Source organism: Parambassis ranga, chromosome 7 (genome assembly GCF_900634625.1).
Source record: "Parambassis ranga chromosome 7, fParRan2.1, whole genome shotgun sequence".
In the NCBI taxonomy this organism is placed as follows: domain Eukaryota; kingdom Metazoa; phylum Chordata; class Actinopteri; family Ambassidae; genus Parambassis; species Parambassis ranga.
Genome location: NC_041028.1, coordinates 12,586,850 through 12,614,733, shown reverse-complemented (window position 1 = coordinate 12,614,733; position 27,884 = coordinate 12,586,850). Strand labels below are relative to the sequence as shown.

The window sequence follows — 27,884 nt, the reverse complement described above, 5'->3', positions numbered from 1 at the left end:
CTCCAACTTTGAGAGCCTGGCGTGCGGAAACGATTTAGAATTAGAAAATTCGGAATACAAGTTTGATAGAGCAGCATCTAATGAGCGTTTTAAGACTAAAATGGAGTCTGTAGCTTGAAATTTGTAGGAGGAGATACATTTGGCAGATGACCCTCGTTGAAAGGCTCTCTCATAGACTCCCATGTTAAAAATGACACCGAAATTGCCTAATATCTGAATATTTACCCGGAATGTCCTCTGTGAGATGAAGATTTTGATAGTTGAATGGCTGAAATCGGTCAATGTATGCTGAAGAGACGCTGCGCCAAAAAACATAGGCTACGGAAGAATAAAAAAGAAGAAAAAGGGTGAAGAACAATAGATTGATTGTCTAGCAACGGCAATCAAACTAACAAGATATGGATTTATATGGATAGTATCCCTATATAATTTCAGTTTTACTTATATATTCAAATCTAGGAGATGACCCATATTTGAGTTCAGTAGCTCAATGGGCATAGACATGTTGTGAGAAAAAAATATGTTTTACAGAATTAAAGGCACTGAAATAAAATGTCTCACTAATGTTTTTTGAAATGTGTCTGTGACTTCTCACAAATATCAAGGCCCAAATTTTATAAACATAATTTTAAAAACAGATAAATTGCATTTACCATTAAAAGCAAATCTTAATACAGTTTTTGAACCAAGGTTTTGGATCATGCTCCACGGTGACCCATTACATGCTTACCCCTCAGACTAACAGGAAGTGCGCCATCTGCTGGGAGAATAAGTTATACATTCCAAATTGAAGACCGTCTGCGGTCTATATTTACCAGACACTAACAGCATGAGGATGTGACTCCAGTTAACAAGCACAAGCACAAATCACACAACAACAATATGTACTGTTAAAACAAGGATTTGTGTGTGATTTATTGCAAGTTACTCAAATTTCATCTTTTGACAACAATGGCTTAAAATATTTTTCCTTAAGTCTTTCATTGTAAAGACAAAAAATACATTTCTGTCAAATATCCAGCTGAAAGAAAACAGTGGACAGAGGTGCAGTCATTTCTCATGAAAATGTGTGTATTACTTTGTTGTCATCACTGGAAGTGCATTTAAAAATATCAATGAAAATCTAATCATTCAGTGCTGTAGAAAAAAGACTGTGGCACAAAAGCTGAAGTTAGATATAATGCATGTACATGTACTCTACATTTTAAAACTAAACTTAGACACCTTTGTAACTTTAAATCAGTCATTGTTACTGGGTCAGACTTTATAAACAGAGCTCCATAACTGTCTTTTCTGTTTTATTAATGAGAAGCTGTTGTCACCTGAATTGTATCCCTGTTAAGTTACACCTGAATAAATATATTTATAAATCAAATATAATATATGCATGGTTTTCACCTTTAACCTCCCCACAGGCACATTTTGAATGTGCACTATATGCATGGAAACACAGAAAGCCTTTCACGATCCTTTTCTGTGGCACCTTTCACATATTAAACATGTAGGTGAAAATGACATAAGTGAATACTGCAGCCCACATTTTCTATATTGTCCTGTAGCACCAATTAGTTTTTTTACCCCCACAGTTAATGAAAAAAAGTCTGCTCAGTGTTAACAGCTGGTGTCAAACATTCAAATGACCTCACATAAAAAATAAACATGTTACTACACAGAAAACGGGTATGCTTTTATTGCCAGTAGCCATAAAGTGCTCTAAATAGATTCCATCTACCTTTACTCTGCATCCTAAATAAAGTGCACCATACTATCTTCACATTCCTTAGGCACAGTAAGTTTGTAGTTTTGGCAAACTAACTTGTAATTTTTTCCATCATTGTTGTCCCAGAATTCAGACCCACAGACTTTGTATCGAATGGCAAACTCTAACACTGCTTCAGGCTGCAGAAATGGAGGGACAGGCAGATGGAAACGAAAGGTATCACAGCTGAATTTGCCCCCTCCACCATCCCAGGTCTTGGTGATGGAGGATACCCAAGACGCCTTTGCTTCTGCACAGCTCTTCCACTCTGTAAAGGAATAGCGAGCTGTGACATCCTTCTCAAAGTCTAAGTTGACTACCTGGGTGATTCCAATGACCCCCAGCTCAAAACACAAGACCCGTTCCAGGCACACTCTCTGCACATGGAGACGATGCAAGAAGCTTGGCTGATCGCCAGGTTGTTGAGCAAAAACTGGCTTTAGATATGGCATGGAAATCTCCAGATGCTTTCCATCTGCCATCTCTGCACCCATCAACAATTTAAAGGTAACATGATGTGGCACAAATGGTTCCTCTCCTGATTTAAAAAGCCTGATGTCCTCCAGATCCAGTCCCAAAGAATCAACAAAGCGCACACCGACGTTCCTGCACTGCTTCCTCTTTGCTGTGGCAGAAGGCAGAGAGTGCGACCGTTGTCGGATGATGGGTTTGGGCATGGGTTCACAGGAGAGACTGCGCTGAAACTTCTGCTCTCTCAGCAGAGAAATTCTTGGGCTCGGTGGGCGGATTGGAACAGGCTTCTTCTCTGCTTGAGGTTTGTCAGCTTGAAGCATTTCTCTCACGTTGATAGTCATGGGCCTGGAGACACTGCTGTGGCTGGACATTGGCTGTCCAGATTTTGTAGGGGGAATCCTCTCATGTCCAATAAACCACTGACTACTCATTGCTCTGTGAAAACTGGTACTCTATTTACCTGTAAAGCAAGTTGTGAAACATACTGTCACATATATTTACCAAAATTCTGTCCAGCAACTTTGACCAAAAGAACTATTTTTGCTCTTAACAGATCACAGCCATGGAAAGTGGGCGTGTACACTGGGAGTACGTGGCCGAACGCACACAGTATATTTATCATAGTATAAATAAATGTAGCATTACTGAAATGATCTTTAATGTAGCTCAATAAAGCTAAGACATTGACATCACCTCACCAGATAAAGATACGAAGCGTTGATTGCATTCAATGCTGCAAGATGTAGCTTAAGCCTGATCCTCCATTTAAAGTAATATTCTGAGCTGCGCGTCACCGTGCGTCATGAAGCATCCACTGCTGACTGCAGCCTTATCAGCTGATTTGTAACTGGTGGCCACCTTCACAGCTCTCTGCACACATGACGGATCTCCAGTGTTTGGTTGTTAAAGATCAGCTAACATGCGCGCAGTTACCAGGAAGCTACATAAGCACCAGGAGCGTTTCATGTTGTCGCATGGGTGTTTGAGTTGTGTTAGACCATAAGATACACGAATGTCCATTTTTTAACGTCGATCCTCAGACATGATGCAGAAATCCCTCCCGTTCGTGTTTCCATTGTTATTAACAGTAAGCAGACTCTTCAATAAGAGGTCACAAACATTTGTTTAAAAAAAGGACTGGAACACTTTAACTACATGTCCCACAATGCACCCCTGCCGCTCACTTCGACACAAGCAGCAGCAGGTAAACAAACCTATCTGACTGGGACGGCGAAGCAAACAAAGCGTTTGCGCTGTTTGATTCGTCTTGACTTTGTAATGGCAAGAAAGACGACAGTGAAAAAAGAGATGGGTCTGCTGTCGCCACTTCATTGATATAATCGTGGAATTGTTATTGAACAGCGTGAAGAGACATATCGACGACAAATAGAAGGACGCGTATCACCTGCAGTGGAGGAGAGACCGATATCTGCGCATGATGCATTGCAGCACTTTTGAGAAAATGGGTGTTTTAAGCCTCTTTCTCAGACTAGAGTATCTGAACCGAGATGTCGGATGGGTTCTTTAGCTACCGTGTTATTCGACTGAGCTGGATTCAAAACAACATCCCCTCTCGGGCATCATGGGGCCCATCATGCAGGAACGCACAGCATCCACGACGCTGAAACGCGTCGTTTCCAAGGAGAAGATCCGGGTAAAAAACACTGAAAATAGCGGACCAGTAACCAGGTATGCCTTTATTTTTCAATGGCATATTTGAAGCATGTTAGATTTCGTCCCAGGCAAGCATGGTATACCACTGTTATGTTTCCACAGTTCAAAGAAAGGTAACAAGACGAAGAAAGCATTGGGTCAAATGAAAAATGGCCTTCCAGGACCAGGTCAGGATAAGGACACAGTGACAACAATGCTTAGGGTATGTGGAAAATATTGTTACCAATTTAAAAGAGAAATCATTTCCCCAGATTATTATCAGTCATAAATAACATACTTGTTTCACAGGGTACACAAGCAAAAGGTGGTAGGGTCAAGTCTGGCACAACGCGGAATACTAGCAAAGTCTCCAGGTAAGATTGGCAGGGACTGTTTTTTTTTTGGTTCCCAGTTCTTTTCATCAGGTGCATTAAATCCCTAAATCCCCAGTGCCTTTTCCTAACTCATCTGTCTCCTTACAGCCCTGAGGAAGAAGGAGGGGATTTGAGACCTCAGCTCCGCAAACAGTCATCTGCACACAGAAAAGAGGAGAAACGAGAAAATCAACGGATATCACAATGCAGCAGTGAGCTTCATCCAAATCGCGGGGCGATGGGGAAAAATCGGCGAGCGCTCTCCCTGCCTCTTTCACCAATATCTGGGCTACGACACATGCCAGCTCAACCCCTAACACACTCTCCAGCCCCAACCCCGGAGGCACTGCAGCATCACTACATCCACAAGGACGATGACACTGACAGTGCCAGTGATCTGTCTGACTCTGAGAGGCTGCCTGTATTGCCCTCGCCATGTACCCCCTGCACTCCTCCTCACCTCAACCTCCGAGCTGAAGTCATCAACACTAATGACTTCCCCCCAGATTTTCCAGGACCCCATTGTACAGTGGGTGAGGAAAATGAGAGTGAAAAATCCAGCTACAGTTATCCAGACTTTCTGCCTCCTCCTTTCAACAGCTGGAGTCTGAGACAGCTGGCAGTGTTTCTTAATACAGAGGGCCGCGGGGCACCTCGGCCCAAGCCTGTGGGTCCCCTCGAAAAGTACCTTGAGAGGCTGCTGCAGCTGGAGTGGCTTCAGATCCAAACAGTACAAGCAGAGAGCAGCCGTCCACCTGGGAACCGTCTAAGGCCACAAGGCTTCCCCTCTGCCACTACTGCTCATCCATCCAGGCCTCACACAGCTCCATCCTCCCGACTCAACTCCCCTAAAGGGCTGCGACACAGCCAGCGAGCCTTCCCATTTGCACCTGTTAACAACCCCCCATCACCTGCCGCTGCTGCTGCTGCCCAGCATCAGCTTTCACGCTTTCCAGTTTGTCCCCAATGTCACATTCGCTACCCATTGTGTAATGGAAGCTGCTCTGCCTATGCCTACCAGCGCCACTCGCGGCTCAGCCCCCTGCTGGAGCGCAGAGCCCGACCCGGGGCACCAGCAAAGAGGAGCAGCAGTGAGACACGAGCTGCCTCAACAGAGGGTAGGAGCCCAGGAGCACAAGGTGGAAGTGGAGAGGGGGCTCAGACCCCAGTTAGCCCCTCGACTGGAAGGAGTCACCTCAGGCACATGCAGGCAGCAGGTAATGCCCGTAAGCAACCCCAGGAATCTGGCAGTAACCCAAACAGCAAAGGCCCAGCGAGGAAGAGCCGTGTCAGAGCTAACTCAGAGACAGATGTTAAAAAGGAGCCTGGTGGCATTAAAGCAACTGCTGCAGAGAAGCGTGCATTTGCTGCAAGTAAGAGAGAGGTTGTTACCTCCAAGAGAGAAGAAAAGGACTGGCAGAGGGTGACAGAGGCGGGAGGTCAGGCTCCAAAAACAGCCATGAAAAGAGCTGCTAAAGACCCATCGTCTCTCTCCAAGGGTCCGCTTAATAGTAAGCAGAATGGCAAAACAAAAAATGTGCACTTTGTTGCAAAGTAACCCCTACAGACCTGTGTCATCGTGCTTTACTTAGTGGTTACTTGGTACAGGAGCTTAAACCTATGCTTGCTGTCTGTGTAATGTGTGTAATACTAACATGTTCTAACTGTTGTAAAGCAGTCTAAATCAGTCAGTGGTGTACAGCCTTCAAAAGGTCAAAACTATTAGCAACTGAGCAGCTAGAAAACAGATAAAACATGACACTTAAATAGAACACAATCATATGCACTGCATTCCATTCTAAATGTACATTTATAGTCATAATACAGGACTGTGACTTGACTAACGAGCGAAGGCTTTGACACTGCTAGGATACTAAAAACAGCTTTTATGTAAGCTAATCTCTATTGCACTGCACAGCCATCTCTCAGTATTCTAACGTTAAATATCAATAAGTGTCTACAGCTGGACAGTTTTCAGTAAAGTAATTCATGGTGAAGTTTAACACTAGTCATTGCATTTTAGCCATTAAATACAACTATAGTAGTGCAGTTATTGGAATGTATTTGTTTCCACCATTTTTAGTTTATTGGATGTTGCTTTTTGTTGTTCTTTTTTTGGTGCCTCATGCTTTACAACATATTTTAAGTTGAGAGCAGAAATGAAAGAGGCACAGTCAGTAGAGGGGTGCTGCAGAAATGTAGTTTATTTGTGTTATTTAACTTTTGGTTATAAGGGCTTTTCACGTTTGAACAGCTTGAATTGTAGTCTACGATAATATACTGTATTTTGCATAGAGCTGAGCTCTTCCTTTCATTGAAGATGGTGTAATGTTTGCTACGATTGTAAATGCATATTTTTCCAAATTTTATATACCATAGTTCTATTTATGAGAAGTGTTGTGATTGACTCATCATTGTCATTCTTATGTTTACATCGTTTACGCACAAAAAGAAAAATATGTAGTCAAAGAGCTGAATGTAACTTTATGTCCGCTGTGCTGTCATTCCCAGAATCCAATGGAATTTCGACACATCATAGTTAAGCTGTAAGATGGCGATGTTATACATATCACCTCCATATTCTACTGCATACTTGACGTCTTTAGAACACTGTGTTTACATTAGTGTTTGTTCTGTTTTTTGTGATTTACCATGTGCACTTGATTCATGAGAACACCACAGCAACGTAAATGTAAGATGTATTCTGATTGCACCTCTTTACTTATTATCCATGTAAAGTATCAAAGCCATAGATAAGGTGCCAGGAGTGGCAATATTATTATAAATGTGTACATTACATTGACACATGCACGCAGAAAGATTGTTGTACGTATTTTCTCAATGTTGAATGCAAGTATTTGTAAGGCATAGAAATAAATGTTTTGCACACAAGAAGCTCTGATGTTTTTTTTTAATTCTTTGGAGCACTTAAAGTAATACATAAGCATAAATATTTTAAACATTTACATACCAGTGAACCAAAGTTAAAGGTAGGGTAGGAGATTTTGAAAACTCAGTGAGAGTCAGCCAGATTCTGAAAGTAAACACACGCCCCTTTCTCTCAGAGCTCACCCCGAAGCTACGCCTCCCAATCACATGGACACGCATTACCTGAAGACGAGCTGCGGTCTGTGACTTCGGTCATCATGCTCTGGTGCACACAGAGCAGGAAGAGAGCAGCCAACCAACTCTCCGTGCAGGGGCGCCTCGCAGGATTTGCTGATGTTTTTAGAGTTTTATAGCTTCCACAGATGTTTAATATTCTTCGTTTTAATGCGAAACTGCTGAACTAATCGGTTGCTATCGGATTGTAAAGAGAAGTTACACTCATTTAACAAAAAGTGCATCAGAATCAAGTCTCCTACCCTACCTTTAATGTGTCTCCTGCATGTTCACATTTAACTTTTGTCTCCTCCCTCTGGCAGTGAGAGCAATTACACAAACAGCAGCACAGCAAGTACATCTACTGAATTTTAAATGATTGTCTTTAAACTAAAATGTTGTCAGTATTTTCTTCTGAACAGTGTTACGTAGATTACTGTCTCTGCCAACAACCACTTTCATTTTTACACTCTTCTTCTTTCTCTAAATGCCAGCTTTTTTTCTTAAGATCTTTGGTTTGCTTCCTAGATTTTTCCTACATTTGCTTTCCTCTAGCCGTGCTATTGAAATTTTAAGACACAGACAATATTTAAATACTAAATTTACCTGGTGCAGATTGCCCCAGAACCAACCTTGTATGAAAGAATAGTGATTTTTGTTTAAAATCACTGCCACCTGGATGCAAATGCAGCCAGATGTGACTACATCTTCTTCTGGAATAGAGATGGTCTTAGAAGCTGACGAAGCTGCTTTTCTCTGTCATTCACACACCCTGCAACAAAAAACAAATGTACACCTGAAACTGAAACTAGTATTTGAAGTACAAATACCTGCATTTCATCTTTACGAATGTATCTTAATGTCCAAAGATTATCCCTGTTGCCTCAGAAAGTGTTTGTATTAACAGCACAGTTTGGTTACCTAAGTGTGTGTTGGCAGTGAAACGCGAACTGCCAAATGTTTGTAGGTTGACATCCTCTTTATAGACAGGTCCGTCATTCCACATGAGATCATAGCCACCCACCCTTTTCTCTTTGCCAGTCAGCCTAATGAGGAAAACAGTCATTTAGAGTGCAGTACCAGCATGAAAGGAAGACAAAAGAAATCTCAGTTATGTTGTGATCTGTAGAAATGATAGATCATAGTTTATTGTTGTTGTTAGGGTTTGAATAAGTGTCACTTTTATGCTATAATTCTTAAACATTTTTGAGGATAAATATCAAAAGGACTTGATGTCTATAGTACATGATATAAAGGAAAGCACATGAGAGGCTTTTTACCTTCCTTCCATATCAACCACATTCAAGGTATCCTGCAGCAGTCTGTACTTCATCTCGTAATCCTCCTGACTGCTGGCCGTGTGTGACGGAGAGGCATTCACCTCAATTAACCACCTGCAAACAAACATTTACTTTGTCTTTGAGTGAGCATTAGGTCCAGACCGTGAGCAGCAGCAGTCTAATAAGGATTACTAGCAATTGCACTGGAAAGACAGATATTTTTTTATATATGCTCATGAGTGCATTCATGCATAGTTAATTCTGTAAAGTAATATGAACAGATTTACAGGTTCTGTTATTTGTGAATATGCATGCCTTAGTAGAACATGTTTGCTATTGACTACTGTTTTCTAATTATGCATATGTGAGTACTCACGGCTTGAGGTTCTGATCCAGTAGTATGTCGTAACCATAGAGCTCAAAGCAGTGTTTGTCATTTATAATGATTTTTTGCACACTTAGTAGACTGCGGACAAAGATGTTATCCATCTCTTTAAACAGGGTTTCAACCATCTCTCTGCCATGTTTGGCAGTCAGGTATCTTCGCAGCTGCTGCATCTGCCACTTGCATCCCTGTTTAGAGATGGATGGAACAATGAAGGATTTAGGAGACAACAAACAGCTGGTTAAAACTGTACATATTTTGATTTACAGACCTTCTCGGGATCATAGTCTGGTGCTGTTTTTTGAACAGACACATTAGTAAGGTGCATATCTGAAAAGACTTAACTAAGGAACTTAAGTTCACACCTTGCATGAAATGTGGATGGAGCAGCAAAATGAGGAACATAATACTGGGTCAAACAGAGCTATTTTAAACTGGCATTCCCTTGTGCTATCAATTCAGACTATTACACAGTTTCTTTATACCAAAAAAGGGATACATTTGTCATCAATGCTGCTAAGGGAAAAGCGGGTGCTTGAGAAGCGAGCAAAGCCATCTCGATACAGCCAGGCCTTCAAGGGAAGATACTGCAATGCAAACACACGTGCAGAATTCAGCTCAGAATTTCATCCAAAGCTACAATTGATGTGAAAAACTGCAAGGCTCAGTACATACTGATGTGACCAGCACATAGACTCTCAGATCAAATTTCCTGCCTGTGGAGACAAAAAGCTTAGGAACAGAAGCATATAAAGCTTTTTAATTCAAACTGTGATTTATAATCAAACTGCAGGTCCTTACCATTAATGAGGTAGGGTTTCTCTATATAGCATTGTACCACATAGCTTTCCACTTGAGCTCCATCCTTCTGCTCCTCTGTTCCTCTGCCATTCTGAGTTAGCACAATATTACAGATATAACTGTGTGGGTGTGTACATTAAAGGTCTGTTTTTAGTAATTCAATTTTCATTCATTTTCTTTACAAAAAAACTGAACTTGTTACCTTCCTCCAGTCCATAATGTCTTTCAGTTTCTTGAAGAGGAAAATCCCTTTGCCTTGAGATTTTGCTACCTAGAGGCAATAAATACACCAGTTAGAGAGTTAGAAATGTTATTATTGCACTGTGTTACATTTGTGTTGTACCGGCTTCATGATCCAGATGCTCCCAGGGCTTCTATTGAACTCCTCTACAAACAGATGATACTCGCTGGGCAGTGCAAAGGTGCAGGGGAAAAAATCACATTTGGACGACTCCATACGGCCAATGTCCCTTTCAAGAGTTTTCTGGTACCGTTTGAGGTTTTTCACCATGAGGTTTTTACGAGTCAACTGTAATAAAAAATAAGAGGAAATTACTGCAAAATGTCCAGTTTATAGACCCCTATCATGTTAGACTGATTCTACCTCACCTCATAATGGTTGCGAAAGTGGTTTATCCTTACATGTTCTTCCATGAATGTGTGGTCAAAATTCTCCCTAAGCCAACCCACATCACACCAGTTAAAGTCCCATTCCCCATCACTGTGAGAAGGACAAAAACATACACGTAAGCCAAAAATTTAACAAACTGATGGTGAATGTAACAAATACGTAATCCTTAAACAATCTGTGAGTGTTTCTGCTTAATATCAGTGCACAGTTTTGTTTTGGCTTATACTCACTCTTTGACTTCCACCCAGTTTGGTCTTTGGCGCAGAACATCTTGTATAGTGTTGAATAGGCCACATTTGTACCGCACACAACTTCTTCCTTCCCTGAAGAGACAAAATTGTTTAACTTAATTGATGTAATGAGAGCCAACACAAAGAAGAAGACCCACCGCTCTTCGCTTCTGCCATAGTTGCATGATCCTTTGTATGCAGATGTCTGGAAAGATGAAGAGAGCAACCAGGTTAAATTGGACATAGAAAACAAAGCATCAGTTAGCAACTTTGTTTTAGGTTAGCTTAGGCTAATTAACAGAAACTTTGTCCCACTTGGGTTTGAAATGACTTATATATTATCATATATATATATATCATAAGGTCATACATGAGAGGCTAATTCAGCTCCCTAATTAGTGGCAGATATTTTAACCAGCCATTGTAATTTAATACAGCAATGGACTGTCTGTTTTTAGCATAAAGCATAATGTAGCACACTGCTAACGGGAACTAAACAATACCACATGTAGTTAAAAGGAAGCCCTAAAATGTACACTTGTTTTCGCTTTACCTTGTGCTTTGACATCGCTGTATACACTGTGAAGCTGCTGAAAAAGCAGCAATAAGTAGTAGTAGTCAGCACCAGTCTTTGAAGTTAGCAAGGAGTCGACAGTGGGTGACAACAGCTGTTGTTATGGAAACCGCGCAGCAGTAAATGGAAGGATTGTCCTAGTGTGCTTGCCGTAGCTATGAGGAATCAATTTAAACCAAATTTGTAGTTCACAGCAACAAGTTCGATATCACATTACAACAAATATATAAATATATAAAATATAAATATGTGTTAAATACAGGTGCTTTGTTGGGTTGACTGTTCTCCTCAAGTACTAAATCCTAAATTATACCATCAACACACCACATGGTGGAGCCCTAACACACCTCATTGAATAAAATTTTGTCCATAGTTGTTTTGGCGTAGTCCCTTTATTCCTTCAAGTTGCTTTAGTATTATTTAAACTTAGATACGTCAAATAAATAAGCATCTGTATCATTAACATCAAAATAAAGATGTTACACACATGTTAATAAATTTCAGATTTATGTTGCAAACCTAATATCAAAACATGCACAGGTACAGGACATGAGAACAGACTGTGAGTGAAGCGATATAGAATAGAACAGAATAGAATAGAATAGAATACGTTATTCATCCCAGGGAAATTTGCAGCAATCTGTTGATGTTTCTTTATGAGAGAAGCAGTGCACATTACTTTTCTCAAGAGAACCATCTGCATTTATTGTTTTATTTTTTTAAGAAGAGCTGACAAAGGTAAATACCTGGTGGCTCACCATTACCACTAATTAAGATAAGCTTTATGTTGAATTTCCATCTATGTATGAGTGATGGAAAAGACTGCAGAGCTAAAGCCCAGTCTCTAACCTCCCCCACCAAGCAGATGAGCAAAATTACCTACGGTACTTTATTTGTACGTAATTTCACAGAATTATAGCTACTGAAAATCATAATGTATGATTTAAAGGGGAGTTTGTGCACTATGAAATTTAGTGATTTATTTTAGCAATAAAACATGAAGAGTAACTTTAGTGAAATGGCAATCTGCATATCATTGTTCAAATCCGAAACAGATGGCTACAAGATGGCATGAGTTTTCTTTTTACCTTCATCTGCTTGGGCAGGTCTCAGACCAGAAAACATATATCAGTTCCATTTATCTTCTACTCCATGAACAGATAAATAAGAGGCAGTAAAAATCTAGATACCTGAGAATCTAAGCAAAAAGTTTTAATTTCTCATGGCTACTCAGTTAATTGTTCAAGACCATTTCATCCAACCACAAAGATTATTGTTTTTGAATGCAATATGTTCAAATTACTACTTTATTTGTTTCTAAATTGCAGGGTCCTCCAACATCAAGGTTAATCCTTTGCCAGGGGTTTCCATTTACATCACCACAGCAGCATTACAAATCTGATTTTCAGGTTTAGTGCTTTGTGATTTATGGGACTTAAAGGTTTCTGTCTTTCTCTTTCTCTCTCTGTCTCTTCATGCCTTTCCAATCCCGGCTCATGCAAGATTTTGTTTCTTAATCCCAAATAATCAGGTGAACCATAGGTGCCAATCTGAGGTCAACCTCTCAGCACACTTTTATTTTTAGGCATATTTCCTGCATTGGTGGCTGTGCAATAGTTTTGGTTTGGCGCTCATCCCTCCAGAGAATTTCTATCAGTCTCAAGTTGTAGCATTATGTATTATGCTTATAATTTTGGTTAACCACTTATTCTTTTGTCCTTATGCAACGTGAAAAAAAACACAGCTTCATGATAACTTGGAATGGAAATTGTTTTTGAGGATCAACCCATAATAGGACTGTCTCTTTAAAACATGTAGCCTGTGTTTTTTGTGGATGTGAAGTTAAATTCCGACTTTATTGGCCAATTCAAATTGTCATTTTAAATCTACATTTTGTTTTGTTTACATGTGCTCCATGAGGTTTTGTTTATAGTCATCAATTCTGGTGATACCACAAAGCAGGAAATCTGTGGGGTTCAAGGCATCAGCTGCTCATTGGAAAGGTATCTTGCTGACTTTTGAGCGATTATCATCACCTCGAAAAGATGCTCTGTTTGTCGAAAATTCAGCTCTGCTATATATCTATCTATCAACACTCTATCAATTGTGGTGAGAGGTTAGAGTGTAAATATTCCCAGTAAATTGATCTTTAGTGTTAGATCTAAAGTATAATACATAAAAATGTGAAAGATGAGTAAGTAGTGTGGTCTTGTTGTCTTTCATCACAGTTCCTCTTCCTTCCTGTGTTTGATTTTCTCGTCCATATCACATACATAGAACTATTCATCTACAACACTTCACCATATTCATTTCAACAGGCTTAGACGTCTGCAACCTCTTGAGATGTTAATGCCACCTGTTTGTTTCTCCGCTCCATATCTAGTAGCTCCACAGCACTCCGGGGGTAATGAGTCTGCAAATCCCTAGGCTTTGCTCACACAAAATGTTTTCTGATAAAACATAAGGAGAGGCCAAGAAAAACAGGACAAAGTGGTAGCTGGAATCCTCCTGAAATGTATATCATTCCCTCATGTGTCCTAGTTCGGCCTGTGTGTGTTACAAAGAGCTTCTCTCTACAGAAAGGGCTGTAATCAGAATGTCACAAGCAGATGTTGGCAGGCATATAGTGAACATATAGTTGTTATGATCTGAAACGTTATGCCCGTCTTACTGAGTCAAAGTGAGGAGAAAACCACAGACAAAACAGATCTGTATAATTTTAGAAGCAGTGCAGTGAAACACCGCCTTGGCAAGTCCATGGCGTGATTTTCATCATTGCTGTGCTAATGAACACGAGAGAAGCAATTTAAATATTTCAACATGTTAAGATGTGAGTAACGTCAGAGAGATTTAACGAAGTGAGGCCAGCTATTAGGGTTTCACTCCATCAGTCCATTTTTATTGCCTTAATAATTTATGCTATACCAACGTATCCAGGGAAATTATATTGAGGGTTCTCAGTGTAATCATCTGAACCCACACTGCAACATCTGATTCACCAGGTTGCAAAAACTCCTTCACAGAAAATCCTAAAATGATACCTTGAAAGCATGCACACATCATGTGACCTCCCAACCACACACAATCAACTTTTTGATAGCATAGCATGTCTCCATAACTCTGGTCAGGAGAAAGAAAACAGAATGTGGTCTTAATTTATCTGGAATTCTCTCCAGTTCCCAGCTTGGGGATCGTGCCAGACAACTGGGGTATGGCACAAAACCTTAGCCTTGGGGAATTTTGGAAGGAACCAGAGGGCAGTCATGAGTCAGACAGATTTAGGTTTACTGGACGCCTCTGTAGGAAAACACAGATCCAAGACACTTACTGTATGTAAACCAGTGAGTGAGAAGTAAAACAGTTTGGGACACTTTGGATCAATATGTCAATACATCTAAGCTCAAATTCCAAAACACGTCTTACTTACATCTGTGTGTGTGTGCATTGTCTGTTGCAGGAGAGTAGTTAGATATCAATTATATCCACAAATGATATGAATTCAGTAGACAGTTAGACAGGGATATTAAATACAATCCGAACGGAATAACAGATTTCCTTTTGGTTCCTTTCCAGGCTTTTATGGTAGTCTGGTGTTTGATTGTAATGATTGCCCCAGGAGGCAACACAATGTGAAAGGAAATTGGATTGGAGGCTCAGCGAGCTAGGTTTGTTTTCATAACATTGAGCTGAGTATGGCTGTATAGGTGTATCCCTACCCCCAGCCACTTACCTGAGTGTGTTTGTTTTGGCGTTTCTCCCAACATCCTACATCTTAATATACTGTTACAGTGATGCACTGCAGATCTTGCCCAGTGCCAACTAGCATAGGCTCCAGCCGCCTTGTAATTAAAAGGCAAGAATGATTAATGGATGGATTGAATTTTAAGATTTAATAATAAGCTGATTGAAAATGATCCCCATCAACTTTACAACTCTGTAAATGTCCCTTTTAAAAATGTAACTTAGGCTTCAGTGAAGACCAGGAAGCCTGGCTCCATGGCCTTTGGCTGAAATGTGATTGGCATTTTAAAATTCTGTTGCAAATCAATCATGAACTGCTTGGCATCCTACACATTCATTCCTAGACACCTCTCTTTGTCTGAAGTGATCAACTCGGTCAGTCAGCAACATTCCTTTGAGGAATTCTAACACCTTGGTTGCATTAGGCTGCTTCCACCCCATTTGACAGATGAGGTGCTAGACTCTGGATTATAAACTGCCCCAACCCTAGATGTTCCACTCTCCATCATCTAGGAGCATGATGGTCTTTGTCTCATATGTCTAATATATGATATTTTATATAATAGACGTATATGCTCCTTATGACTTACTAAGCCCACACTAACATATGTCTGCCTGAGTTTCTGCCTGTGTCATCCATAATGTTGGTTTCCATGATCTACAAGTTCATTCATACCATATAATACTTGATTTTAACACTTATTCACACTTATTTGCTCTTTATGTACATTTTTTAAATAAATGTAATCTCACTTCAACATCCTTTCTGTTTGATGCCATAAAACAAAGGAAATACATATGTCAAACAGATACATGAGCTGTCTGAAGTTACAGTTCAGCTTCCACATGTAAGAAAAAAGGGAAAAAAACATGCACTTCCCTTTTTAAAACATCCTAGCTGTACAAGTACAGAAACACAGTTTTACAGACACAGTTCTGCACCGTCTGAGAAAACACCACACTAAGAGTCCTCCAAGATATCAAACAAGCCCACAACAGGATGAGAGAACAAAACTATATTAAAATTTGTGTGTTATTCTTAATCTAACACTGTTTCAACAACTTACTTGAACTACAGACAAAAGAAAATCTGAATTCAGACAGTAGAGCCTGATAACTTAGGCAGGTTTATTCTGTCATGTATTCAACAGACTAAATACACTGAGGCTTTGGAACTGCAAACTGTTGCATCAATTGAGCTCTGAGCGTTCAAATATTCTCACAGTTCAATCACAGGCTTGCAGAAAGCATCCCAGCTGTCAGGGCAGACTTTTATGGAAAAGAAAATCTTTGCTTAACTGGCTTATCCAGATGTTCAGAAGGTAGAAGGCAACTGGACTTGTAGAGTTTTACTAAAGACGTTTCACTGCTCATCCAAGCAGCTTCATCAGCCTGCCAGACCCGCCAGCCTGTTTCCCCACCAAACATTTAGGACTGATGAAGCTGCTTGAAACATCTTCAAGAAAACTCTATAAATCCAGATGCCTGCTTCAATCTGAATGAAAATGACCTGGATGACTGAGAATCTTCATCAGTTACTCAACACTCTCGTTTACTACCTTTAAGTAACACACACACACTGAGTCTGCTGCTGCTGCATCTGGCAGAGAGTGGGTGTGAAGAGAGGCGTGGGCGTGTACCCGAGCCTCTCCAAAGCCCTGTATCTTTGATTTTGGGCTTTTAGAAGGCGAAGTGACTTTAAGGATCATCGTTGCTCTCTTTTCTGTGAAAGGTTATTTTCTCTCTGAAATTTGCAGGCTGTTGAAGAATCTACATTGTCTCTCACTTCAGTATGCAGGTAGGATTTAGCAGACGCACATCGCGACAAACATCACCCGATCCATTTTTTTACGCGTGGACCATATGAGGCGCACATGGACACCTGCCAGAGTTCACGGATTTTCAGTCAATGATGGTGGGAGATTAATCTGCATCCTGATCGGGCTGTAATCCAGTCTTGGAATATCTGACATGGCAGTGATACACTCCATCCAAACGAGAATCATGCGTGTCAAAATACTGACCATACTTCTGTTGCAAGGTATGTCGAAATATTTTTATTATTAGATTATTTATATACTTTTCATTTATTTGCGTCCTTGAACAAGATGTTATATTTAAATACATAAATAAATCTTACCAAACTTCTAATGAAGGTGTGACGTCCCTTACCTTGGTCAAATCTGAGATCAGCCCTGGAGGTCTCCCAGACTCCAAAGTGTTTGGCTCCGGGGGATTACAGCTGTCTGAGACAAAGTCCAGACAAAAGCGCTGCACCTGTTATTCCTACAAGGACAAAGAATGCGTGTACTACTGCCACTTGGATATCATCTGGATCAACACTCCCGAGTAAGACATGCTTCATTAAACACCTTTAACACGTTATAGCTGTAGTTCTGCAATAATAAATCCGGACGTGCCATTGTTCACACATCTCTTGCATCTTGCACAATCTCTTCCCGGTAATTAGGACTCTAGAACTGGCATGTTGCTAATTTGTGCACCAGCATTCCCCCGAAAGGGAACACATTTCAGTCAAGTCACGCCCGGTAACACGCCCTGAGGCTCCAGACACAGTCCTGGTTCAAGTGATGGCAAGCCCCGAACAAACTGCAGGAGTCTGAAATCACAGAGGTGCAATATGGGCAGAAGTTTGTGTTTTTATCTCCATGGCCCATTATAAAAGTTAGGACAATGCTGCTTTATTTCATGCAATTATTTTAATAAGAAAAATTACAAAATCCAAGTCACGCATAAATCCACATTATGACCAAATGCTCCAACCAGCACTCAAAGGGAGCATCCTCGTTAAACATGTCTGATGTCTCATAATACAAATGTGGAAGACACTAATAATTAAATGAAGATGCGCCCAGAAACAATGCCATGAAATCTTGTGGTGAAAATATTTTTCTCTTCTTTTTGCTGTTTCCTTACATTTGATTCTTTAATTGACATGTACTAAGTGCCTGTCTGCTTAGATTCAGAAACATTTTGCAGCAAGTGATGTTATTACAAACACTGAATGAAGGAAGAACAGTGTTGTTGTTTTTAACTATAAATATCACTGTAACTATTAGTTCTGTGATGGCCAACACGCTGTGGGGTCTGTCTCGACCAGGTGCTATCATGAAGGAAAGAAAGTGAACATTACAAATGGAAATTATTTGCCATGCAGCAGACAAAATGTGTTTGGAATTAAAATGTAATTTGTTTTTGTTAAAAGAACAAGAATTCTTGGCCAGACAAAAGCTCTTGTCTTCTCTTTCCAAGACAGCTGCTGAAATACAACTCATTTTTACTGCCGCTCAGCATGTTGGGACAAATTGACACAGTTTACAGTTGATGTATCATGGAAGAGCACTGGCATTCACTTACAGATCCCTACCCAAACACTTTAGGAGCCACTAGTTTACAAATGTGTGGTTAATGTTTACATGTATAACCGCTCACCACAAGGTAATTCATTATTATAAATGCTTTTACCTATTTTTGGCAAACTGTTTTTCTGCCATTTGATAATTGCACACAGCTAACAACAGGGTTCCCAGATCATTCTGTGACTGTGGCTGCCACGTCAGACTGAACAGATCAAAGGTTAAAGTGCCTTTTACTACCGCGCAATCATAAGCAGGCTCACAAACAAAAGATGGAGTGGCAGCAGAGTCTAGGATGTTTAAAAAACATTTCAGGTATTCCATCAGCCACAGACAGCGGGCTGTCTGAAGTAATCTACAAGAGGAAGTCATCTATCTTATGTTTCATAAGTCCTAAAGATATGAAGAGTTACATCTCTAAGGCGGAACACCTGCTGTGATACTACAGGGCAGACTCTCACTCTTCTTTGACCCTGCTGATCACATAGGTCCTTAAAGCCGCAAACACCTTGTACTTTTCTTTCTTTTACAAAATTTATCCCAGATGCTCAAAAACAGATGAGTGGAAAGAAGGAGAAGAGATGATGCCAACGTAGCACACTGAGCACAAACGTTGGTATCCAGATGGGAGGATTAGGACTAGAACAGTCAATGCTCTGATGACTTTGTAGATTTGATCTATGAAAGTCATATTTCAACTTTATTATTGACTATCCTGTTTGGCCCGCTTTGATTTTCCATTACCAGCTTCCAATGATCATTTAACTGGAGACAAATGTTCACAGGTTTTACAACGCATAAAAAAACACATCATCAGTAACAGAATGTAAAACACCAGACACTTCCTGCACAATCAGAAAAAAAACGTCAAATGTCTATGAACATAATATCACTTTCCACTCTAAAACACAAGCATCCTGTCTTCTCAGGCGCACAGTGCCCTATGGAATGTCGAGCTACAGGGGATCTCAGCGAAAGAGACGTGCTGTTGGTGAACGACCATCTCAACGTGTCGGGGCAACATCGCCACGGTGCATTTGTGTTGTGATTGATACAGACCCCGAGTGCTATAAGTTTTGTCAGTCAAGGTCAGTATGACTGTGTGTAAGAACGACATCAACATAGTCAGCTCGTTGTAAGTGCAGCATGAAATGAATTAGCTGAGAGGCTTGAAAAGGTCATCAAGGATGGACAGGTTACCGTACTTTATTCTGCTTTGCTCTGTCAATACAGTGATCATTTATTTATATATTATTTACTAAGAAAAACTAAGTATATTAAGTATGTCTCTTTATGACTGCTGTATGTAGTTGCAAAACAAATTCATTTTGTTTTTTATGTTCAATGTTCCCTTTAGCACCGTGCAGGCTCTGCCAGCCGACAGCCTCCACAGAGTCCCTGGCTTTGGATGACAGCTTGAAGCATCTCCATCTTCTGCTCTTCTCTTTGGGTGAATGGACTCTTCCTCCCTTATTCTCCCAACCCACCCCCACCATCACCCCCATATCCCATCCTCACACCCCACACCCTCTATCTGGCATCTTGCCTACCTAGGTACACACAGTCAAAGAAAGAACTTTGGAGTTCAACACTGCCGACATTCCTCAGCATCATAACTCTTGGAGCAAGTTCCATCAAGCCAAATGGTTTCAAGAAGTCTTCAGCAAATTTGATACAGATCCCTGGAGGGCCCCTTCTCCTTCTCTTCCTGTAAGCAGAGGATCGCTGAGAGCACTGTTTGCACAATAATATAATAGCCAACCTTGCTTATGCCAGGTTTGAGCAGACCTTTGTATTACCTAGTGTTGTTGACTTGGTCTATCAGAACATTGAAATATGCTGGAGACCATGTATAAAGGGACGGCAAAGACATTTTCATATAAATGCGGGAAAACAGGGCCATGGAGGAGCCACAGGAAGTAAGGAGCCAGTGTCATGTTGTGATATTGTGCCACTAAAAGGGATATGTTTTTGTCCACTTGTGCTATAGGGTGTATTATTGAGCTTTGGCTTAAGTGATTATTTACAGTCAATTACAGCATTTATACCCTGACAGTTTCCTTATATTGTTTGGTTTAATTTTAGCAACAACACATCAGTTGTGCTCTTTGCAACAGAAGTATCAATAATATTCTTTTTGCTTTTACCTCACCACCACTGGCTAACTCTGATGGTACATCCTGTAGGACAGCTTTCGCTGGGATGAACTCTATATTGAGCCATTTTTTGTACGTCTATACAAAAACTTGTTTTGTACTTAACTGTAGCTATAACAGCATAATATTATAGCATATATTCTGCAGTTTTATGTGAAAAAAATATTTTAATCAACAGGGAGGTGAATCTATATTCCTGTGTAGTCAAGGCCTAACTGAGTTTATTATTCTTCCATAGAGGTTAACTGTTATCCAAAAACTGACATGTTCCTTCAGTGTAGTTGTTATTGTGAGTTTCCACTATTCCACTACCCTTCACTCCCGCCAATACAAAAGCACCAAATGTCTTTTCATGGAGTATTAACTCCACTTTTAAATGATGTTTAGGAACATCCTACTGTGCCTAGCTGTTTCAGGAAAGTATCTGTAAAATAAAATACTTGATAAGTTTGAGGCCCAGCAGAGAAGAGGATGAGTTATACAGCTTTTGTTCCTCGTACATGTGGTTCACTTCTTTAAGTGAGTTTCCAGATAGTTTGGAGTCGATAACTTTTGTGGGTTTTTTTTGTTTTGGGCAAATGAAAACTGCATGTCAGCACTGTTTGAAAGTCCACAGTGGCAATGGCAGTCATCCAGGAATTCGGACTTGACCTCATCTAACAAACAGCCTGTCCACCTGATTTGACAATGACAAACTGCTTCTTTTCCCAGATGCAATGGGAGGTCATTTAGCATCATTTTGACAGTGATGATGACATTATTGCCGCTGTGGACAGCTTTAGTGAGGTCTTCTACAAAGAAGAGCTCCATATGCACCGTAACCACTGGACTAACGACAGGACTGTTTTACATTGGCCTCAACTTCCATCATTTAACCCCTATTTGCAACTTTCACAGATGCAGGAGGGGAGTTTTAGTCAGGCTGGGAAAGACGGACCAAGTGAGGCAGACACACATTTTGTAATCGAGTTCATTCGTAATAAAGAATAATACATGTTTAATCTTTTAAGTGAATGATTTATCTTGGCTAAAGAAAAATAATCAAAGTACCTTAGTGCCTATAGGGGCCTGACATACTGTGGTGTAGCCCTTACTGCCTGACAATGACTAGTGGTTTCACTGTTGCTATTAATGCTAATTTTAAGAGGAAAGAATTTAACCTTTTGTAACTTAATATATGCGACTTCTTTATTAGTGATTAATTTCATTTTATTTACTTCTCATTAAAACATTGTGACTATATTGACCTTTAAATGTGTTCATTGCAAAAATGATATAAAAATATTTATTCTTTTTTGTGTGTTAAATGTAAATGCAATATGCTGCTACAATAAGCATCCAGATCCAGAGAAGTAAACTTTTTTTTATTATGGCAATAATTGAGCTTCTATGGCCTGGAGAAAGACAGTGGTCTAAGGAGAGGTACAAAGTGCAGCACAGCTGGGTAGCCATATGGGTTTTGGCATTTAGAAGGTCATCCACAGCTCTTTAACCCTTGTTCTCTCTAAATTACTTGTACATAGCCATTTTATGTATGCTGAGTTGAGTTTATGATCAACACTCCAGATGTGCCTATATTCCCACTGTGAGCAATGAGAAGACATGTCCAGTCAGAGGCTTGACCTCTGATGTTTTTATCTGTTTAAAATCAGTCAGTCCTTTGTAACGTATTAAATGGGAATAAGTAAAGCAAACACAACAGGCATGCACAAATCTTTACGTAAATTTACATCAGACATTTAGAGAAACTGAAAACAGCTGTGGTTGTAGTGATTTTGATTTCGATCTTGTTATCTTAAAGATAGCATCGTTTTTTTCCTTCATAATAAGATAATGTTCTTGTAATCAGACACAAAACAAAACAGTATTTTCCCTGTGATCATTGTCAATGAATTTGTAAAGATGTGTGTTTTTCTTTAAGATAAGGTGAAAAAAATGACAAAAAACAACCTGAGATTTTACTATTTTATTCAGATGCCAGATTTTGTAAAAAAGAACTGCAGCATTGTCCACTTTATGCTGTCATGTCTATTCAGAGTTAATGTGTTATATGTTTGATTTACACCTTTTCCACTATAGACAATGTATAAGATCAACTGGACCTTTTGAAACCCCAATACCACCTTGGAATGTCACACTAAGTCTACACTAAATAAGCCTATCCTGGAGCCTCAGTGTAAACCTTCTGCAGTGGGCAAGGCTTTATTCTCACAGTACACCCTGGGAAAAATGCAGAGAGCCTGAGCATGCGACGGCAGGTTCAGGGGCCCTGCAGTGACTTATGGTTTGTTGTTTGTGCTGTGGCTCATTAAATGAATAGACCTTTATTGCCACAGTGATCTTTTCCTACAATCGAAAAACAATGACTGTTCATACAGTGTAAAGTGTACCTGTTTTTAGATAAAATATGTAATATTTACAATAATCCATTCTATTATCATGCTTGGTCTACGGAGCACTAATAGCCAAGAGGTGTGAGATCATGTTTCAGTAGAGTTAATGTTGCTCAAATAACTTATATGTTATGTAACATGATGTTATTAGAACATGCATATGCATTAAAGTCTGTTATCTTTTGCTAAGAATGTAACCAACACCTGAGCTTTTTTTACTGCTACAACCAGGAAAATGTTTGCGTGAGCCCTGAGAAACCACAGAACTACAACATCTAATACCACCGCATCATTCTTTGATTTTATTATTGCATAATAACTTTGAGCTCCACTCAAAGCCCGTCTTGATGGCTGTAAACAAATAAAATGACCACAAGCGTAAACCAGCCTCACAGCACCTCAAAGTGCCATCCAGGGGTACTAAACACTTTCAAAGGTCATAAGTCACCATTGTAAAGGTACGGTGCACCTGGCACATTAAATCCAGTTTCCACATTTAAACTTTGCATATATTTTGGATCTCCTCGTGTCTGAAAATCCCAAATTAGAAGAACTCATGCCAAAGAAAATGCACAAAGAGAAACAGCAGCTGCAAGTTAAAATCTAGAGTAATCTGACAAATCATGCTATCTGGCATCTGGCATGTCATCTATTCAGACCAACATTCTTTGCACTGTTTGCAGTGATGATTTATTCACTGCAAAGTTCAAAACCTTGACTGTGAAGTATTTACAGTACATTTTTACCTCTAGGTCTTACAAGTGTTCAAATCTTCTCTGCTGCAGTGTTGGCAATGAGCTGTATGAGCTCTTCTCTGTATTCGGTGGGATCTTATCTCACAAAGGGTTAAACTGCTCCATCCATTTGATAACTTGCAAAAGGAAGAGCTTTTCATTTCCTTTTATCCTGAGTGATAAAAATACATTATAGCAAAACATTAGGCAAGATTAAGTGGCCTAATGTAGTCCATCTTAAATAATCAAAGCCATTTTAAATGATGTGAGTTCACAAAAGTTTCTAGTGTGTGACCTATAGGCACACAAGATAAGAACCTGGAAGGTCTGTTTTTCAGTTGTGTTTTTAATAATGAGATGCTAATTGCTAATTTGCACCCTATCCCGTGGACCACGTGTTATATGATAATAATATTAGTCAGACACAACAGACACCGCAGTGAGAACAATTAAATTCCACTGTCTCCACAGTTAAAGCATGTAGGAATTATGATCCATGTTCATATTGAAATGATGCCCCCTAGTGCTTTCTTGGCTATGAACAATACTCCTCTTTTATTATGCTCTTTGTTTCTTTATGTACTTTATGAGAAGATTACACCATCAGCCAAATGTAGAGTAATATTATTTTCCTACCATAAATTTGGAGAGAATGTACACAGTTCGCATTAAAATGATGATCTGATGTAGAGCTGTAGAGTCAATTTTAGCTTCTCATGACCTTGTTGCCATATGATAAAGATGTCTGTCATGGTCCTCGTCTGTATCTATGGAACATTCCACTGTTGCAGACATCCATCCATCCATTATCTGAACCTGCTTCGTCCTGCAGTGCAGGGTCATGCAGGGCTGGAGCCTATCCCAGCTATCTATGGGTGAGAAGTGGGGAACACCCCGGAGAGGTCACCAGTCCACAGGGCAACATCCACAGACAGACAACACTCACACTCACACGGGCAATTTAGAGTCACCAATTGACCTGATAAGCACCTCTTTAGAATGTGGGAGGCAGCCAGGGAGGGAGAACTCCACACAGAAAGGCCCCATGTTATCGAACCATGTTATCAATATTTCTGTTTATGTGGCAGAATCCAAAGATGTTGAATTCTATAACCATTACATCATTTCCTTCATGGTTACTAAAAGAATAAACCTAAACTACAGCGTGACGGTGTTTTTAAGTACTATAAAGAAAAAAGGCAATAATCAAAAATACACCACTGCAGCAGGTGGGGTTGTGGGGTAGTGTATCGTCTGAGAGTATATTAACCAACCTTTCAGCTGATGGGTCAGAGGAACACCAAAGCAAGCCAAACTCGGTGCATTTTGGTGATTTTAAATTCATTGTTTTGATTTCAAAGTTCACAGCTGCTTCTTTATGTAAAATTAATTGCTTTCACTGGAACAGTTCCAAATCTCCACTGCACAGTACCTGCCCCATGCCTCACTTTAATGAACAGATAGATGATGACTGTAATAGAGCATTTAACAATCTGGACCACAGCCATTCATACAGCTCTGAATAAATGATTAGGTTGCTATGTATCTCTTGTATGTAAGAATGAACTGCAATAAAAGTTCATCAACATCAAAGGTGATGATATATCAGTGATGTGTCATATCCCATCTGCAACATGCGAATAACGGCATAAGGTGTTTATTCTTGCTAATTTCATTTATAGTTTTAAGGTGGTGGAGACTGTCCTTGACTCCAGATGGATGAATTATGAAGACAAGTTAACTTGGGTCTACATTGTCTTTCTTCGGCAGCTGGGAGTCAGCTATCACCTGAAGGGACAGATGCACACTGGTTTGTTCAAGTGTGGAATGTGAGGAGTGCTCCCGTTTGAACTGCTATTCACACTGAGTAACCTCAACATTCATCTGATGCTTTGTCAGTATTTTTGCAAAAAGAAGAAAAAAAGCTCTTTAGCTCATTTCTAACACACTGATAAGAACTACTCATCGGTAACATCACATGTCTAAAGCCTAAACACCCAGCATGTCTCAGCAGCTTTATAGGAAACATTTATGTTGTCCTTTGTCCTACAGCACATCAATGTAATCATGCAAGTTTTGTGTTGTTAGTATACATGATGTGTTTTTATATTTGGTCATATTGTGAATACTATTCATTTGCAGCACATGCCGTCAAGTTCAGTAGGATATTTTTCTTAATCAATAGTGTGTCAAGATCTTTAGGTCACCATATGAATCTAATAAAACAAGAAAAACAATCTGATTCTTATTTTATTTCAACATAACTGCTTATTTTGACAAGAATATTTAATATGATAAATACCATCTACAATGAACCCTCATTTCCTGGGGCTGTGTGTATACATGCTGGTGGAGCCAGCTGTTGCGTGATTCTATTGTCATATGCTAAGCTAATAAGTATATGTTAGGAACCCAGAAGTTCCTGTTGAGAAAATGGGCAAACAAAAGCAGCAGCAGGGGTGATGAGTCTTTTTTTTCCCTGAACTAGGCTACATTTTACACATTGTTTTGGATAAATTACTGTAAAAAAATAAACCTATGTGTCAAAGACAGAGTGGATATATTCTGCAGGAGACACAGTAAAGGGAAAACATATGTTACATGACATCCTCAGTAATGTGTTCAGCTAATGCAGCATGTGTCTTCAGGAGGTCCACCAGTAATGCTTTTCACAGACCAGTCTCATCTGGCTTTCTTGTCTCTTGTAGTTTTACTTGGACATTTTTTAAACAGTTTATTTGCTAACAAATTTCAACTCTACTATGTATCAAAACTTTAACAGTTTATCAAAAAAAATCAGTCTGCACAACAGAGGAAAACACATGTTGTAACTATTAGGTCATAACCAATGTAAGAGCAGCAATAACAACATGAAATCAGAGCCTACAGAGAAAACTTGTTTATTAGCTACAGTAAAAAAGTTTGTACTTGTATAAATCAGGCTGGTTTTTCTATTTACGTTGACATTTATCAGAATAGACATGTCTGTTAGATATTATATGATTATATATGCCTACAGGACATTTTAGAGAAGTGTGGTGTATCAGCACATGTTGTAGCAACACACCAACTGCAAATAGATGTAATTATGTGTGAGGATTCTTTTAAAAAATGTAATAACATAAATTGCTGGCCTGTGGGGTTGATTAATACCCCTCCCCCCAACAGCTGTGTTTCAACAACACAAATTTAAGCTGCACGGCTGACGTCGACAGTACCATCAATTATGTTTGATTTCACCTCAGCAAGACGATACACGATTTTGGAGAAATGATATTGTATGAGACCTATTTTCATTCCATTGTGGTAAAAGGTTCTTGGAGGATTTCAGGATTTTGTACTTGAAGAATGTTAACTGTTATTATGGAAGTCTTCTCTCAGATAAAGTGGTGAGATGCTTGCAGGCCAGGAAATGTCAAGTATGGGACACACTCCTGTGCAGACACACCATGAATGCGAGCAGCTAGCTTAATCCTGCTTTAGGATGTGTAATACTGTTGCACAGCTTATGTCCTTTATAGTTATGTTTTAGTGGGTTTTGTTTTCTGTGTGAGAATCCAAGCAGGGGACATAAAGCCACTGCAAGTACAGGTGGGTGTGGATGATCAGGGAGGGGTCAGAAAATTAAGTTGAGCAGTTTGTGCTGTCTACTTATTAAAATGGAACTTTTTTCCACTACATGGAAGACTGCAGCGTGGCTCTATGTTATCTGCATATACTCTTAGTAATCTTAGATCAGTTTATCCATGGTCTGAATTTATTTATTTATTTTGTTTTATATTATATTGCCACTTCTGAAAAAGCCTCTAGGTCACATTTTACTGTCTGACTACTGAAGTAAATGCACAGTAAATCAAGTTACACTTCTTGACTTCAAGGCTTATTGGCAGATTGAAAGATGTAAGTTTCCAAACTAGCACTCTGTGTAAAAAAAAAGAAAGAAAGAAAGAAAGAAAGAAAGAGATAAACCGTAAAACATTTCATTCCACGGTTTTAACTCTGGACAGGAGTCCAGTACAACTAACCCCTCTGCTGTATTCATCTTATATGTAGCAGCTGACGTGCAACAGTTTGAATGAGATAATTCATCACATGTAATGAATTCTATGGATATAATAAGACAGCATTATTAAAATTTCAAAAATGTTATTCTTTGCATTAAAAATGGAGTGAGGATGAGTAGTGGCAGATTAATGCTCCCTTGAAGATGCATATCAATA

At 39.6% G+C, this 27,884-nt stretch overlaps 4 protein-coding genes across 5 annotated transcripts; 2 read left to right on the top strand and 2 right to left on the bottom strand.

The window, feature by feature from the left end:
• Positions 1 to 915: 915 nt before the first annotated feature.
• On the bottom strand, positions 916 to 3,122 carry ppp1r3da (protein phosphatase 1, regulatory subunit 3Da). 2 transcript variants are annotated; one of them, XM_028410313.1, is made up of 2 exons: positions 2,927 to 3,122; positions 916 to 2,693 (listed from the first exon to the last, which is right to left on the bottom strand). In XM_028410313.1, the coding sequence occupies exon 2, from the start codon at positions 2,662 to 2,664 to the stop codon at positions 1,747 to 1,749; it is 918 nt and encodes a 305-aa protein (XP_028266114.1). In that variant the 5' UTR covers positions 2,665 to 2,693; positions 2,927 to 3,122; the 3' UTR covers positions 916 to 1,746. The 2 variants fall into 2 exon arrangements, with proteins under 2 accessions (XP_028266114.1, XP_028266113.1); XM_028410312.1 differs by having other exon boundaries at positions 2,932 to 3,122.
• A 308-nt stretch (positions 3,123 to 3,430) lies between these two features.
• fam217ba (family with sequence similarity 217 member Ba) lies at positions 3,431 to 7,070 on the top strand. The gene is made up of 4 exons (XM_028411044.1): positions 3,431 to 3,922; positions 4,010 to 4,109; positions 4,196 to 4,260; positions 4,369 to 7,070. Exons 1-4 carry the CDS (start codon positions 3,816 to 3,818, stop codon positions 5,816 to 5,818), a joined length of 1,722 nt encoding a protein of 573 aa, XP_028266845.1. The 5' UTR covers positions 3,431 to 3,815; the 3' UTR covers positions 5,819 to 7,070.
• Positions 7,071 to 8,063: 993 nt separating this feature from the next.
• Positions 8,064 to 11,366, bottom strand: ttll9 (tubulin tyrosine ligase-like family, member 9). The gene is made up of 14 exons (XM_028410420.1): positions 11,243 to 11,366; positions 10,848 to 10,894; positions 10,690 to 10,782; positions 10,438 to 10,549; positions 10,172 to 10,357; positions 10,031 to 10,099; positions 9,829 to 9,919; positions 9,703 to 9,743; positions 9,527 to 9,614; positions 9,299 to 9,357; positions 9,019 to 9,215; positions 8,643 to 8,756; positions 8,284 to 8,408; positions 8,064 to 8,134 (listed from the first exon to the last, which is right to left on the bottom strand). Exons 1-14 carry the CDS (start codon positions 11,255 to 11,257, stop codon positions 8,064 to 8,066), a joined length of 1,308 nt encoding a protein of 435 aa, XP_028266221.1. The 5' UTR covers positions 11,258 to 11,366.
• A 5,330-nt stretch (positions 11,367 to 16,696) lies between these two features.
• Positions 16,697 to 22,516, top strand: LOC114438746 (endothelin-3-like). The gene is made up of 4 exons (XM_028410275.1): positions 16,697 to 17,045; positions 17,161 to 17,353; positions 19,311 to 19,469; positions 19,739 to 22,516. The coding sequence occupies exons 1-4, from the start codon at positions 16,976 to 16,978 to the stop codon at positions 19,791 to 19,793; spliced, it is 477 nt and encodes a 158-aa protein (XP_028266076.1). The 5' UTR covers positions 16,697 to 16,975; the 3' UTR covers positions 19,794 to 22,516.
• Positions 22,517 to 27,884: the final 5,368 nt, after the last annotated feature.